At 46.2% G+C, this 16,363-nt stretch overlaps 1 protein-coding gene across 2 annotated transcripts in view; it reads left to right on the forward strand.

Annotated features, from left to right (window-relative positions):
- Nucleotides 1-16,363, forward strand: part of SRP72 (signal recognition particle 72) — a 278,175-nt gene that overhangs the window by 221,664 nt on the left and 40,148 nt on the right. For both annotated transcript variants that reach the window (XM_078676511.1, XM_078676512.1), the window contains exons 15-16: nt 10,854-10,931; nt 12,988-13,125. In XM_078676511.1, coding sequence (XP_078532637.1) covers nt 10,854-10,931; nt 12,988-13,125 — 216 coding nt within the window. The remainder of the gene's footprint in view (nt 1-10,853; nt 10,932-12,987; nt 13,126-16,363) is intronic.

Genomic DNA, 16,363 nt, shown 5'->3' on the forward strand with positions numbered 1-16,363 from the left:
TTCCCTGGCACAGGTGGAGCCTGCGTCACAAAAAAACTTTCCGCCCCCCTGGAGAGACATGCCAACGTCTCTTAGGAAGGACAACAAGGAGGGATCGCAGGCCAGGGAGGTGTCCCCTCCCTCATGCTGGAAGCCACTTGGATGTTATCCCCAAAAGGCAGACTTCAAAGGTGAACACCAGGGGAAGGGCTTGCCCCATTGTTGAGGTAGGCAGGCTGGCACAGGCAGAAGAGATGAGAAACCAGTTGCCAAACCTTTTTCCCCAGGGGACTGTAGTCCTGAGGTTGCCACACCCCAGGGAGGCTAGGGGGGGTCTGAACACCAAGAGAGGGGTCTTGCCATCTTGGGAGTGGGCAGAATTTTGCATCCTGGGATAGCCAGATGCCATACTCCACGGGAAGTGGTCAACAGGTGGGAGGGCACCTGGTAGTCTGCTGGTTACTTACCGCATCCTGCCCAGATGACACTTTCAAGGCATAAAGCATGCACCTTGGCACCCAGAACTCAGATTTGGAAGAAGGGCCGAAGGACTGCCCTGCTGCACCGAGGGAACAGTAAAGAGAGGCTGCACTGACAAAGACTGCCCCTATACCTGCGGTTACCTGTTCAAGGAGAGCCCAGTCAAGCTAAGAGAACTACATGGCCAGCTGATTGGCCTCCTGTTCACAACACAGGGGCACAACTACTGAAGAAGTCTGCTGGGGCATGTTGATAGCCCAAAGTCTTCAAGCTGTTAGCACTGCCGCTGTGCGGCACCCAGGACCAAGATCTGATGCACAGAGTTGCACCCAAATTTGTTAAGCCCGGGAGTTCTGTCTGAGAGTTGCTGGGACCCTCAGAAGGTGGTTATCGTTCCAGGAAGAATGGGCTTGTGATGACAACAACGGGCGACAGGTTTTCCAGTGGTGACTGAACTTGGTGCAGACCGGAGGGAACGTCGGACATCAGCTCTGCAACCAGAACCCCCCCCCCCCCCGCAACAATTTTATGGACCAAGGAGTCTCTGAAGGTAGACCGCCTCCCCCACCGACCAGAGCATCTTTAGCATCCTTCAGCCCTTGCATCATAGGAATCCATTGCAACATGGATAAAGTGCCTAGAACTGCTGGAGGACTGCTTCCTCTGTGAAGGTAACTGCTCTTGAGGACCTTGGTGGTCTCCCTGAGTAGCTCCCTGCCGGAGTGGTTCACCCCGGTACTTCAAACAAACCACATTGACACTTACCTAACTTTTCCTTGGAAAAGTTTAAAAGTGTCCAATTCATCGACTTTGCCGAGGCTTGCTCACAGTTTAATGAAATTGCTTTAATTTATCATTGCTTTAAAAATCTGTCTCTGGAACCCTCTGGTGACCTTTTTCGTTTTGGTGTCTAAGGGGCAGATGTATGAAGCTCAAATGGTTTCGCAAACGCCGAAATTCGCGTTTGCGAACTCATTTGAGCAAAATGGTATGTATGTAGCAACTTTTAGTGCAAAATAAGGAATCGCAAATTTGCGATTCCTTATTTTGCGATTGCATTTAAGGAATCGCAAAATTTGCGATTCCTTAAATGCAATGTATGAAGCAAAAAAAATTGCTAATTGTCCCTAAGGAATCGCAAATTACCACCAACTTCAAGTTGGTGGTAATTTGCAAAATTCTTCAAAAATGCCCATTTTTGCATTTTTCAAAGTGCCATGTATGTACACTACATGTGCACCCATGCTTATTTCAGGGGTGCAACAGGGTGTCCTTTGGACACCCCTGCACCCTTGAAATTATTCTCAATTTGCGATTAGCAAATTGCGCATCGCAAATTAAGAATCATTTCACATTCATTCCTATGAGCCTCCTGGCCCATAGAAATGAATGGGTAATTATTCCTTAATTGCTATTAGCAATTTGCTAATCGCAATTAAGGAATTTTAAGAAATCGCTAAAAAATAGCGAATTTCTACATACATACCATTTTGCAATAATCAAATAGCGATTCCTTAAGAATCGCTATTTGAGAATCGCAAAAGTGTATCTTGATACATCTGGCCCTTTATTCTTATTAAAATATAGTCTATTCTTATAAATTGGTGTTGGAGTTCTTCAGTGTCGTGTCAATTTCTTCAATTGTTTCGGTGCTGTTTAAATGCTTAACACATGTTCCTCTGTGGAAGGCTTGCTTTTCAGTGCAACAGCCACTCAAGGTTAAGCTGAGGGTTTTACAGTTGAAACCTAATGGACTTACAGGTGTTAAGTGTAGTATGCGGTGAGGTTGCACAACCACACCATCTAATACTCCCATATCCTCATAGTAACTATAACTAGCGCCCTCGCCATGCACTGTGTTGTCATCAATGATGTAATTTCAGATGTTGCAGTGATAGCCTCAATGATGTCACAGAACATGTCATGAGTAATGTAATATGGGAGGTGATTAGTAGTGCATGGCGAGCATGCCCTCTCCCCTAATTATAATTATTGGCACTGGGAGATGGGGTTCTCAGTTCCTCAATAAGACTTGGGAAGGGAGGGGCCACACGCTCCCACCACCCCCTTTGAAAAAAATAAGTGTGGTAACCCCGCGGGCCCTGGCCCATCCTGAGGGCTTATATTTAAAAAGAGCAGGAGGCTGCATTCTTTTATTTATTTTTCCTCTGTGCTGCAGATTTGCAGAAATGAAATGTTATCCCTGCTTTGCTCCTCTAGATGTTTTTACAGGACAGTTGACTGAGTCCCCGAGACCTAAAATGGCTGGCATCACATCTTTGTTGATGTGGTTGCAGCCGATCATCTTATTGTGAGACATGTCTGCAGATCCTGAACTGCGGGAAATATTCATACATTTTAAATGTTAATTTCCTCAAACACTACTGAACGGATTTACACCAAATCACAAAAAGCTTACTTTATGGGCCAAGAACTAGGTTTCTGCCAAATTTGATGTAATTCTGTTAAGCCGTTTTGGCTGTAGCTGTGTCTAATTTTCCTATGAAAAATTACATGGGGAAAACATGATGTGGGATCCTCCTTTTTTCTTGACGCTTGTTTGATATATCACCCCAAAACTTTCCAGGAAGGAGCTGAGATGGATCAGACTGTTTTTGGGAACATTTAGCGAAGATTCAGCAAACAACACCAATCTTATTAGGAAACTCCAAAAATTCATTTTCCCATGAAAAGGTGTTTCAAACATTATTTTGTTTAAACTTTATTGGTTGTTGCGTAACTTGCCATTTCATCATACGTAGCTAGTAACAGTGCGATGTAGATTAGTACAATAGTCATTTATATCTAGGCATTCAGAGGTTCCCACCTCTAGCGGGCTCTGCGCCTGGGTAGTCTCAGCTTGAGTTGAGCCATGTGCCTGGTATTTGGAAAAGTGCTAAAATTCTCCCGCTGCTTAAGAAGCCCTCTGCTGACCCCTTAGTATCAGCAAGCTACAGACCCAGCTCACTATTGCAGTTTTTCTCCAAGGCACTAAGGAAATATGTCAATTCTGTGATCTCTGACTACATTGAAAAAAAAATCTCCTACACTCAAGCCAGTCAGGTTTCAGAGCCAACTATAGTACAGAGACCGCAATACTAGAGGTCGGGGAGAATATGAAGGAGAAGCTGGATGAGCGGGGTAAAGCCATTCTGATTTTATTAGACCTTTCCGCAGCCTATGATACCGTTCCTCACGCTAGACACCTGGACAGGCTACAGAACTGTGGTATAGGCGGCACCATCCTGAAACGGTTCTCCTCCTTCCTAGAGGACCGAAGCCAGGAAGTCTGGACCCCCCCCATCGCGGCCCCATCCCCAATCTGAAAGTGGGAGTTCCTCAGGGCTCTATATTAAGCCATACTCTTTTCAACCTATATATGTCCCCCCCTTGGCACCACTGGCAGAGACTTGTCACACAAAAATAATTTCTTGCGCTGACGACATACAGCTCCTTTTCACCTGCGACAAGCGAGCTGACTTTGAGGGTAAGAAAATCAGTACCTGCCTCTCAAAGGTGTTTTTGTGGTTGAGGAGGAACCAGTTAAAATGCAACCCAGAGAAATCAGAAGTTATCTTCTTTGGCTCCCCGCTGACGAGTGGAAACACTGGTCCAGTCTGTAGCAGGCATCTGTTTCAGGCTTCTGTGGATGCTTAGGAAATTTCTCCCCCTCTTGCCTCTTGAACACAGGAAGACCATAGTCCAGGCATTGGTCACCTCCAGACTGGTCAATTTCCTGGACCTGGGCCTCCCGGAGTTTTTTCTCATGCGCTTACAGGTGGTCCAGACTGCAGCGCCAGAGCTGTCCTTTTACTTAAGCCCAGGACTCATGTCTCCCCGCACCTCAAAGCTTTACACTGGCTCCCTGTAAAAAAAGAGGATCAGTTTTAAAGCTCTGGTGCTATTCTTCAAGGCCCTACATGGAAGCTGTGCAGGGTATCTCAGAAGGAGAGTTACGCACTGTGTGCCGCCAAGAACCCTGAGGTACTCCACATTGAGCCTGGCATCCGGCACCAGGATACGCCGCGCCTATTCTGTACCATGGAGCCCACGCCTGGAACCTTCTCCCACTGACTCTTAGAACGGTGACTGACATAGCTGTTTTCAGGAAAATGCTTAAAACCTGGCTTTTCCATAACTAATTCCTACTCTCCCGCTTCTAGCGTTGCAGAGGGTCTGAATGTCTTTTTAGCACTGGGACACTCTTTCTGAGTATGTATGTATGTATTCCACATTTATAGAGCGCACTGCAACCCTACGGGCATCCTAGCGCTAAGACACAGTAAAGTTAGGCTCATCTGCAAAAGCTGACTGCTGATTACACTCTGGGGAAAAGCCAGGTCTTAACTTTCTTCCGAAACAACAGCAGCGCCTGTGTTTGCCTCAATTCCAAGGGGAGACTATTTCACAAATGGGCAGCTGCCTATCCAAATGCTCTTCCACCCATTGTGGTTCGCTTGAACCTCGGGATGGTTTGCCAGACTAGCTGCTGAGGATCGCAAGTTTCGTGCAGGGGCATACCAGCCAAACCTACCCTGAAGTGGCTTGGGCCCGGTACCGTGAAGCGCCTTAAAGGCGATACACAGCCACTTGAACAGTATCCTTTGGCTCACCGGGAGCCAGTGTAACTCAGCTAATCCCTGGGCAGTTGATGATCTGTGCTTTTGCCTTAAGACTAGCTTTGCTGCTGCCGCCTGGATACTCTGGAGCCGCGATATCAGATACCTTGGATTCCAGCAGCATTGCATTACAGTAATCCAGGCGGCTAAGCTGAGTAGATGTGCGCTCTATAAATGCTCTTTCATTCATTCATTCATTCATTCATTCTCATTGACCAATGGGTAACAGTAGCACTGGAGATGTAGTTCAGGCGTCGGTCATTGGCTGACGTCTGCGCTTAACGTAGTAGTGTTCTTCTTGCTTGCAAAAAATACGAGAAAGAAAGGAGATTTAAACTGAAGGCCATGGGCTTCACTGAAGTGGTATTTTATACTCTCACTTTGAGGCGCAGTGACTTGTTGGCAAACCCACCCACCCCGGTTTATGCTGAGGCAAGAGGGTTGTTTAGAAGTGTAATGAAAATAGCAGTGATAGAGAACTAAATTCACAGGTAAGTAAGTTATACTTTTTTATCATTGGATCTTAATATTTGTAAAGAGTCAGTAAAAAGAGTAGTCTATTTACATGTGGTTCATCTGGACTTCACTGGAAAGGTTGACAAAAGGAGTGTAAGATTTTGTAACCTTTCTTGATGGATCTGTTGTTCCAAGATTGGTACTTCTAGTTAAAGATGTTAAAGACAAAATGGTATTTTAAAAATAGAAAAAAACCTCAATTTTAAAATGACTAATACCCCTGTAAAGGGGATGACCTAATGGGGAAAAAACTTAGTAAAAACTCAAAAAAAATATTCATTATGGCTCCAGTCTACGTTTATTTTATTTATTTTGAAAGTTTTATATAGCGCGAACAAGATCTTTGCAGATAACAGAGCGCTTTACAAAGGCAAGGGTTAAGTGAGTGGTAGGGTGGGTACACGAGGGAGCATAGTTAAGAAGGTAGGTCATCAATGCAAGTAGTACAAATAAGAGGTAGCATGAACAAACAGGTAGGACAATAATACAAGTAAAACACATGTGCAAAGGGATCAGACAGGTAGTATAAATCGACGCAAAGTCTTAAAGGATCAAAAGTATCAGTTCAAGTGTATTTAGGCATGAGGATAGCTTTAACTTCTTTCTTAAAGCGAAGAGTGGAGGAGATGAGCCTGGTTTCAGGAGGGAGTGAGTTCCAAATCCTAGGCGCCAATCCTGAGAAGGAGCGTTTGTACGTTTTTTCCTTCCGGAATCTTCGAGGCTTCAACAGAAGATTGTTTGTGCTGCTTGTAGTTCTGGATCCGCCGGAAATTGTCAGCTTCTGAGTTAGGTAGCCGGGTGAGTCCAGGTGTATAGCCTTGTGCGTCATGCAGGCAATTTTCAGATGTATTCTGGCTTCAAAAGGCAGCCAGTTCAGGGATTTAAAGTCAGGGGAGATGTGAGTGTTTTTTAGATCCAGTGATGAGTCTCGCTGCTGCGTTTAGTGAAGCTCCTAGGGGTGCAGTGGTGGTTAGGGGGAGACCGCAGAGGGCGATGCTGCCATAGTCAATGCGAGGGATGACAAGTGCTTGTACTGCATTTTGGAAGTCTTTGGCTGGGAGGAAGGGTTTAAGTTTCCTCAAGGTATTTATTTGGAAGTCTGCTCCCTTAGTTGCCTTGCTGATATGCTGCTGCATGTTGAGATTGGCGTCAAGTGTTATGCCTAAGGATTTTGCTGAATCCACGATGGTCGGTTGGACAGTAAGTGCAGTTAGGTGTTTAAGCCAGGTTTGAGTGGTAGAGATTTTCGCAGGAGGTAAGATCAGAAGGAACTCAGTTTTCATAGCATTGAGTTTGAGGTGGTTATCAGCCAGCCAGGATTGTGTGCTTCTGATCGTCGAGTTCAGACGCATAATGTCATTGGGGGATTGTAGTTTGAGATATAGTTGAGTGTCATCGGCTTACATGTGAAAGTTTACATTGGATGCTTGTAGCAAGGTGGTGAGAGGTTCCATGACTAGGTTGAACAAAGTTGGGGAAAGGCAGGATCCTTGGGGGACACCTAACGATACAGGAACTGGAGAGGACATCAAGTTGTTGCTCTTGAATTTCTGAGACCTGTTGTGTAGAAAGGAGGTGAACCACTGAAGAACAGTCCCAGAAAGACCCATTCTTGTGTTTAAGAGTTCGAGTAAGTTCTCATGTTTCACAGTGTCGAATGCTGACGAGAGATCAAGAAGGATGAGGTGGCAGGTATCATGTTGATCTAGAATTTGGAGGGCGTCGTCAATTATGTGAGTCATAGCAATTTCGGTACTGTGCCCTGCTCGGAAGCCTGATTGATGAGGGTTGAGGAGATCAAACTGTTCTATGTGCTTTGTCAATTGTAGTTGCACACATTTTTCCAACAGTTTGGCGAGAGTGGGAATGTTGGTAATAGGACGGTAGTTGTTTAGATCAGTGGGGTCGGCTGTTGGTTTCTTTAGTAAAGGTGTAACTTGTCCAACTTTGAGGGAGTCAGGGATGGTTCCTTGTTGAAGTGAGCTATTGATAATGTTAGTCCAGAGTGGGAGGAGCAAAGGGATGAAGTCTTTTACCGCGTTAGCAGGAAGAGGATCAGTAAGGTGATTGGATGGTTTCAGGGTGCTGAGTAGTATGTCAATTTCTCCTTCAGAGTAAGTGCCAAAGGATGACCATGTCGCATTGTTTTTCGGCTCATTGGGCGTTATGCAGTGGGGTTTGGAGTAAAGGCTTGCGTCAATGAGGAGATCGCATCTTATGTTGTCTGTTTTTTGGTTAAAGAAAGCAGAGAAATCCTCACAGGAAGGTAGGTGCATTGCCCATAATGTCGACTGCCTGGGGTTGTTACTTGGATTGTGCTCGGATTAGCTCGAACAGTTTTCTTGGACGGTTTTTTGCTTGGTCGAGCTGGAGTCTGAAGAAATCTGATTTTGAGCGTCTTATTTTCCTGAAGTATGCGTTTCTCTTTTTCTTCAGAATTTTTAGGTGCAGTGCTGAGGGAACAGATCTCCAGGTGCGCTCTGCCATTCGCATGGCCCGTCTGTCTTCATTAAGACTCCCGTCGAACCAAGGGTTGGAGATCTTGGTGGAGACTCTTTTTAGTTGCATCGGTGCAGCCTCATTGATTATTGAGGTCATAGCGTTGAGGTAGTGGTCAGTTAAGCACTGAACGTCAGTAGCGCCGGTAGGGGGGAGTAGGAGATTGCAGCTGTTAGGGGGTAAAGAGTTTGGATTGAGTTTCTTCAGGTCTCTTTTCCAAACTTTGGGCCTGGAGGATTGGACCGGGTTACGTTTAACTTTTTCATTGATGAAGAATGTGACAATATGGTGATCTGACCAGTCACAGAGTTGGATTGAATCAAGTTGAATAGTGCCTTCTTTGGAGATGATAAGGTCGAGGATGGAGCCTTTGTCATGGTCGGGCTGTTGCAAATTTGGGTGAGGTCAGAAGCGTTAAGGACATTTTTGAGGCTATTAACCACTGCGTCATTGCAATCATTCCAGTGAAGATATTAATCACCAAGGTAAATTTGTGTGTTTTGCCGTCCAGAGTTGATTAAGATTGTGTCCATGAGTTGTTGGGAGAAGGTGAGGTTGTCCCCAGGTGGGTGGTAGATGATGTGTAGTGAACATACAGGTTTGTTTTCACTGATGACATCAAGGCAAGATGTATTCACAGGTGGGAAGAGAGGGGGCGGTGACTTTATTAATTGAAAGGTTGCACTTGTAAATGCATGCGATTCCTGTCTTGCTGGTCCTGTCAAGTCTAATGATGCAGTAGTTAGGGGGGACTAGGATATCCATGATAGGAGTAGAAGATTCAGTTAACCATGTTTCAGTAAGGATGGTTAGGTCAAGGTTCAAGGAAATGATGAGATCAGCGACCTCCGAGGAGTGTCTTTGGGCCGATCTACAGTTGAGAAGTGTGCATTTGAGTCTGGGGGTGCAGAGGGAGGAGGAGGGATCTAGAGTGAGGGGGACTTTTGTGAGGTTGGGGACGGAGCCTCTGTTGTTATGCGTGGGGTGTCTGAGAGGGTTGGAGAGAATCGTAGGAATGGACAGGTGTGTGGTGGCTAAGAGGTTTTGGCGAGCCGGGACATATGTGCGGAGTAGGGTGTGTATGTCGATGTCCGAAAGAGTCTTGATAGTGCGTCGGGGGCGGTTGGAGGTATTGCGAGAGGGGATATAGGTCCAATGTAGGGGGTGAGTCGGAAGTGAGGGGGATATGTTGTTAGGTTGAGAGGTTGTGGTGGGAGGGGTGTGTCTGGGGTGTGTGAGGAGTAACTCTTTGAGGGTGTGGAGTTCTTCTCTCACTTGAAGGAGGGTGGACATGATCATGTCCAACGTGGTGTTGGGTAAGGAGTTGGGGGGTGGGCACTGAAGGAGAGCAAGTGTCTAGGTTACTGGAGATGGGGGGGAGAGGGGTGAGGGTGTTGGTGAAGTGGTTGGAGTTGGAGGTGTTAGTGATTGTCGGGTAGGTAGGGAGGTTGGGGGGGGGAGTGAAAGGATTAGTGATGGTGTTGGTGTTATTAGACAAGGAGTCACTGATAGGGGGGTGAGGCAATTGCGGGACGTGTGGAGGTTGGGCATTGCGGGGGTGACCGTGTGGTAGAAGGGAGTGAGAGTGGGGGGGGAGAGGTTGAGGAAAGAGTGAGGGCTAGGAGTGGCGGGAGTGCAAAGAGTGGGGGGGGGGAGGTTGGGACGAGAGAGGGCTAGGAATGGCGGGAGTGCAAAGAGTGGGGGGGGAGATGGGTTGGGAGAGAGTCATGTTGTGTGGGGTGCAGTCAGGTGAGGTGGGTTGTTCTGAGAGGCTAGTCGGAAGTGTGGGGCTCTGGTTATGTGGGAGGGGGGTAACGGGGGTGGGGGCGGGGGTGTTGGTGGCGGAGGGGAGATCCGCGTCTGGGATTGGGGAGTGTGAAGTGTATGTAGTCGGGGGTGATAGAGTAGAGTACTGGGGGGAGGGAGGAGGTGTGTGTTAGTGGAAGGAGGTGCTGTGGGGTCGAGGATGTTGGCATTGGAGGCCGGCTGGTGTGGGATCACAGACTCTAAAACGTTGGTTTTAGAGTCTGCGTTTTGCCCAAATAACTTAGTTGCCGAACAATATAAGCAATATTAAGGTAACAGGAAATTACAAAAGGCCTAAAACGGTTTGTGCTTTAAGCTCATTTGAATTTATAAGAAGGGAAGTGGAGTGTCCAGATAAGTAGTGTATTTTTTTGGGACAGTATCTGGGTGAAGTGTCCGGAGATCCCTTTTCTGCTAAGATGGACATGTTCTAATGCTAATTAATGTAATTAAGATATCTTTTGTGGAGATATACAGTTTGCAGGTAAGTAATTGTTCCATCTTCATATTAGTCAAAGTTTTGTGTATTTTGCATTTAAAAAAAATATTAATTAGAGCATTGAAAGTCAGTATTGTGGTTGAAAAATTACATAGTGCCTGTTACTATGATCTCAATGGCATGCAAGTTTTGCAGCATGAAACCTTTTCTTCTCTGGGGAGCCGACCCAACCGCCTCCCAGAGATGGGGATAAGAGCAAACAGGTGCGGTGAGCGACCCTTCAAGGGTGGAATAGATGTGTTGCATGTAAATCAAGAAAACTCTTCAGGTTGCATAAGTACTCTTTCTGGTAAATAACCATTTCATTTAGTGGGCATCACCACCCCATGAAAGATATTGTCAAAATGCCAATTGTTTTACTTAGTTATCATTTTCTTTCTGTGGCAAAAGAAAAAAAACAAAGAGTCCATAGGTTTTTATTAAAACGGTCTGTGCACTTGTTTCTGTTTTCCTAGACAAAACCCTAAAGATATTCACACCTTGGCTCAACTTATTTCTGCCTACTCCTTAGTAGATCCTGACAGAGCAAAAGTGTATCCTTTTTACTTGGTTTACATAATAAATTGTCAGCCTGCGAGAAGAAAAACTGCTCACTAATCAACGTAAGATGTGCCATGGGATATGGACCTGTGGAGATAAATAATTGAGAATGCCCCACTGCACAACCAAACGGGTTATATGATATAAAATGGCAATTGCCTTTCTGCTTTGTGCTTTTTGGTGTCTCCTGATGGATGGCTATCATTATGCAAGGTTCTCCTGGTAGGTGGGAGGACAGGGTTTGGGAGGGGGTGTACCATTGTGATCCACCACCACACCATGTGTATGTTTCCCATTTTGGTATTATGTGACTTTGACAGTAAACATTTTCTGTTTTTTTTGTTTGTGCCTATTATCTCTGTGATTGTAAAGGCCACATATTCTCACCCACACATACTATTAATTGTCTGCTCTTGTTGTGTGCAGTTTGTGGGTTATCCCAGTTCATGTGTCTTCAGAGTGTGAGGTGTCCAGGTCTTTTGACCATCTAGCAACTTGTCAGTGTGATTGATAAGTTTGGTGTGGATTTAGTGTGCAAGTAAAGACATTTAGTATTGCGGGTGGATAAAATTGTATGCCTATGTCGCCTAGTGCCATTAGTTATCAACGTGCTTTTTTTTGTTTGCCCTAAAATTTTGAGATGCATTACATCCCTGAGACAGTGATATCCTGAAGTCATTGTTTGAATGTTCTTTTCCCTATGCTGTCTCTCTTAGTAGAGAGAAGGTGTTGAGTTATGAAATGTAGTCTTTTGGGTTGGTGGGATGTGAGGTGTTTGTTTAAAGATCTGTCTTTCGCACTGGTGTTGAAATGAAGAGGGATAAAGTGCTCTACTAGTGGTGAGATTACAGAGAATCCTTGGTAGTGAGAGATTGTCTGATGCAAGGAAAGATATTATAAGGGCTTTTAGTCGAGATGGTGATGAGTCTAGGAAGGCGAGGGTAAAGGAGGAGAGAGGTGGTTTGCAAATAGCTGTGTAAGAGATGAGGACTTTTAGAGGTGTGAAAAGGAGAAGTTGTAGGTTAAAAAGAGAATGGTGAGGGTGGTAGGAACATGTGATTAGAGACCATAAAAAGGATAGGAGGTGAACAGATCATGATTGGACTGTTATGGGGTGGGGAAGATGGGTAAAAAGGTGATGGTGAAAGGGGTATGGAGATTTTATGGAGGTAGTGAAAAAGAGGTGATGGGTGAGTGAAGGTAGGAGATGAGAGAAGTGAGGGAGGGACACATGTAAAGAGATCAGAGGAAAGGCAAGAGCAGATGAAATGGATTGGAGAGGGCAGCAGATACTGGTGCAGTAGTATCCTCTGTAGATCTAACTATTTGGGCCTAAGATCCTCCATCCGCTGTCTTCCAGGTTCTTGCTGCTAATTTTCACGTTAGTGTTTGTTGGCTGGTTGGTGTGGTATGATACTTGCTCTTAAAAGATGGATGATTAAAGGCATTGAAGGTGGATGCCGTAAATGGCAGTGCACATTACATCACACAGTCTGGTCATGTGTCCCATTCCAACTCTGTTGAATAATATTGCACTATGATTGTAATCTATCAGTGAAACTACTGGAAACTACCCTGTACTGCCCACAAATACCCACTGTTGGGCCATGCCTTGTGGTTACAGGGTAAAGTGAAGACAGTCAAACCTGGGTATACTGCATTCACTCCAGTGTCCTTTCCTGGATATCTTGCAAGCTTTCTGGAATGTGATACGGCTCATTACTACTTGATCTCCTCTGCTGTTATTCCCATTTAGTTCTCTGTGGGCTCTCTTGCCTCTGAACCCTGCACTGTATTGTAAGAACTGAGTTGGAGCTTTTTTGATAGATCTCTTGATTGTAGGGAATATAAAAGGGCATCACTTGCCCTTCTAGCTCATTATGTACTGTTGCTCTGTTAATTGATATCAAATCTTTGCTATGTGACTTGAGCAAGGTGTAAATTGGAAAGCTGGCACCTGGTTAAAGAAGCCAATAACACATTAAACTGCATTTGCCTGTACATGTTTTGCTATGCTGCTATGTTCCTTAACTTTAATGTAATCCAAAGTCTCAGCAAACATTTACCTTCGTCAGACTCCATGTCCCTGAAGGTAGATGTAGATGCTCTTGAAAATTCTCATGGTGCCACTTTCATCCGAAAGAAAGCAGGAAAAATTGCTGGCGAAAACATACAGAATGAACAAGGGTAAAGACCTTTAACATATTAATCTATGATGTACAATAACATGTATGCAGAGGAATGTGGGGTTTAATTGTTTGTCCGTGATAATTGATTGTAACAGTTTTTAAGATATGCTCTTAGCAGAACCTATTCAATAAACCTGTCCAGCCATCCCAACTGTAGTGGTTGTGAAGTAGGTGTTATATTTTTTCCGACCGTTATTTACAGTGGCATATAAGTCCTCAGGTTTTCCTACTCGAGGCTTCCCATCAAGCAAAGGACAGCATGGGGAAAGCAGCATGCTAATGCTAGGAATAACCTACCACTCATTAAGGAATGCAGGCAGTTAGCAACTTGTAGAGCTTAAATGTCACCACTCTTATCTACTGCAGTGGAAACTGTTTTCGTGACCTCAGCATTTGCATGAGGAGTGTTGCATAAGGTTTGGTAGCACCAGCATCTAGTTCTGCAGTTGTCTACTGGGTTATTTATGGATTGAACACAAGCAATATGTAGGCCACTAGAAATGGCAGTGCCTATGGAACGTCTGATTTGTTAGTGGTGTGTACCTGCTGCCCACAACTGATTGCACGAGCACCATTGGTACCATATATTTTGCAGCGTGAATCTTTCTGGATTCACTATGCTGTGCATTATTCCGTGGTCTTGTGGTTGGGTCCGGATTCGTAGTCTTTTCTTTCTTTCTTTTTTTTTTTTTCTTTTCGTAGCCCAGGTGGGCGTTGACGTCCCATCTTTTGATGTATTTCCGGTGACGTCGGCACGCTTCCTGCGGAAGCTCCCACCTTTGGGCTCCATCTTCAGATTCTTTTTTCCGCGGTTGTGTCTGGATCGTTCCCGAAAGGGCTCCAGACATTGTTGGAGAAAGAAGAAGAAAATACGCACCTTTTTGCAAGAAAAGAGATTGAGAAGACTACAAAAGAATACACCATCAAAGAGGACGACGAAGGAGAAGAAGAACTTAGAGAACATCAAGAACTTCGACGTCCATCGGAGAATGCAAGCTCAGGGGCCCCCCGAATGCATGAGATGGACAACACTCCATTCAAATTCTGCCGTAACTGCCACCACAAGTACGCGCAGACGGACCAGCACCCGGTCTGCAACCTTTGCCTACCGGTCGACCACGAGAGCGACGACTGCAACGCCTGCTCCGTCTTCACGCCGAAGACTCTTCGAGTGAGAAAAAGACAAAGGATAGCCAACGCCACTATGCAGGGCAAGGGACAGCCACCGTCCCTCCGAGACCTGGGGCTATCATCAGACGAGGAGGACAACGCCACCGCAGAACACGTCGGCTACACGGTCGTAGAGCCCGATATTACGAAGACTCCAAAGAAGGTAGGAGACTCTATGGCCCTTAAGGAACCGAGAGACCCCGAGTCTCGAAAAATTGAGGGCAAAACCTCAAAAGCGCCGACGCCGAAAACTTCGGCATCCGCGGCTACACCAAGGCACAGCGGATCCTCTGAGAAGGACTCCCAGGCGCCGAGAGCTGGAGAACAGCAGAAGACGTCGAAAATCGCCCCCGAAAAGGAGCGTTCGACGCCGAGGGAAAAGGACCCGAAGGGCAATCCAGCGCCAACGAAGGACCCGAGAGCCAGCTCGGCACCGAAACCTTCGACGATGAAAGTCGGCTCGGCGCCGAAAAGATCGGCCGACCCATTCAACGCAGATCACGCGGCCGAAATGGAGAAAAAGAAAAAACGGCTTGAGGCCGAGATGGAAAACATCCTGCAGCGGGAAAAAGATTTCGACGCCAGGATGAAGGAATACACAATCCCGACGAAACCTAGGCTACAGGTGGTCGAGGAAACAGAGGAGGAGGACTACGACGTCGAAGGACAATCGATGGTCGAGCCCTTCGGCGACCAAGAGGAGGAGGAGGCCTCCTATTACGACGAGGAAGGAGACGACGACCGCAGGACACTCCTCGGGTCTGCATTCTCAGAAGCTCAGGATACAGATTGGCAGGACGTCGACACCGAGAGTCCAGAGGAAGCCATCGACACGTATCCCTCGAGGCCCTCGCCGCCGGATGACATCGGAGTCTACAACACAGTCATCAGGAATGTAGCTGCAGTTTTCAAGGTGAAACTCGACGAAGAGAAGCAGAAAGCAAACTTCCTTCTAGAGACACTGCTCCCTACACAAACAAGGAGCCAGTTCCTGCCCATGCTCGACAGTGTCATGGCACAGGGAAAAGAGGCTTTCAAAGAACCAGCCACATGCAAAGCCGTCATTCCCAGGACGGAGAAAAAGTATAAACATTCCTCCAAAGACCCACCTTACATTCAGGGATTGGTCTCAGCAGACTCCATCATCGCAGCCACGGCAAGAAAGAGGGCCAATGTGCTTACCACTTCTGGGCCACCTCCAGTCAAAGAAAGCAAGAGGATGGACCTGGTGGGGAGAAGAATTGAACGGAATGCCGCAATGCACTGGCGCATGGCGAATTCCAATGCACTGCTCAACAGACATCAATACCAGATCCTGAAAGAGCTGGGCCAGTTAATAAAGAACATGCCACAGGAATTCAAGCAAAGAGCGGAGAAACTTGTCGAAGAGGGGAAGAATGTAGCCAATTCTTGCCTCAAGACTGCCCTGGATGGAACAGACACCTCCAGGAGGCTCATGATGATGGCCATCACGGAAAAAAGACAAGCCTGGCTCAGAATTTCAGGCTTCAAGCCAGAGGTGCAGCACAGCATCCTCAACACACCGTTCAATGGAGAAACGCTGTTCGGGGCTCCAGTTGACGAGAAGCTCTGTCAACTGAAGAAGGATAATGAAACTGCAAGATCCATGGGGGCACTGCAGTTCAGAGGTACTAAAAGGGGCACCCCCTCACGAAGACCTGAGGGGAGGAAACCAGCCAGGAACATCACGTGGACAGAATAAGAGAGGGGGACAGCAACCCGCCTCTAAGTGACTCAATAAAACTCCATGTGCCCACCCGAGCAAAAACTCCCAGGGTGAAGCACAAACACATCGGATAGGAGCTATACAAACTAGACACCTCCGTACATGTAAGACCAGTGGGAGGAAGACTGAAACACTACTTCAGGGAGTGGAAGAGTATAACATCAGACAAATGGGTACTCAACATCATACAGTACGGGTACTGCATAGAGTTGGAAGGAAAGCCAACGGACAGGAAACCAAAAAGAAAGCCACGAGCAAGAAAAACCTAGAGCTCCTTCGGAAGGAAGCAAAGGAGCTCCTGCAAAAACAAGCCATAGAA

The sequence above is a fragment of the Lissotriton helveticus genome, chromosome 2_1 (assembly GCF_964261635.1).
Source record: "Lissotriton helveticus chromosome 2_1, aLisHel1.1, whole genome shotgun sequence".
Lineage (NCBI taxonomy): Eukaryota > Metazoa > Chordata > Amphibia > Caudata > Salamandridae > Lissotriton > Lissotriton helveticus.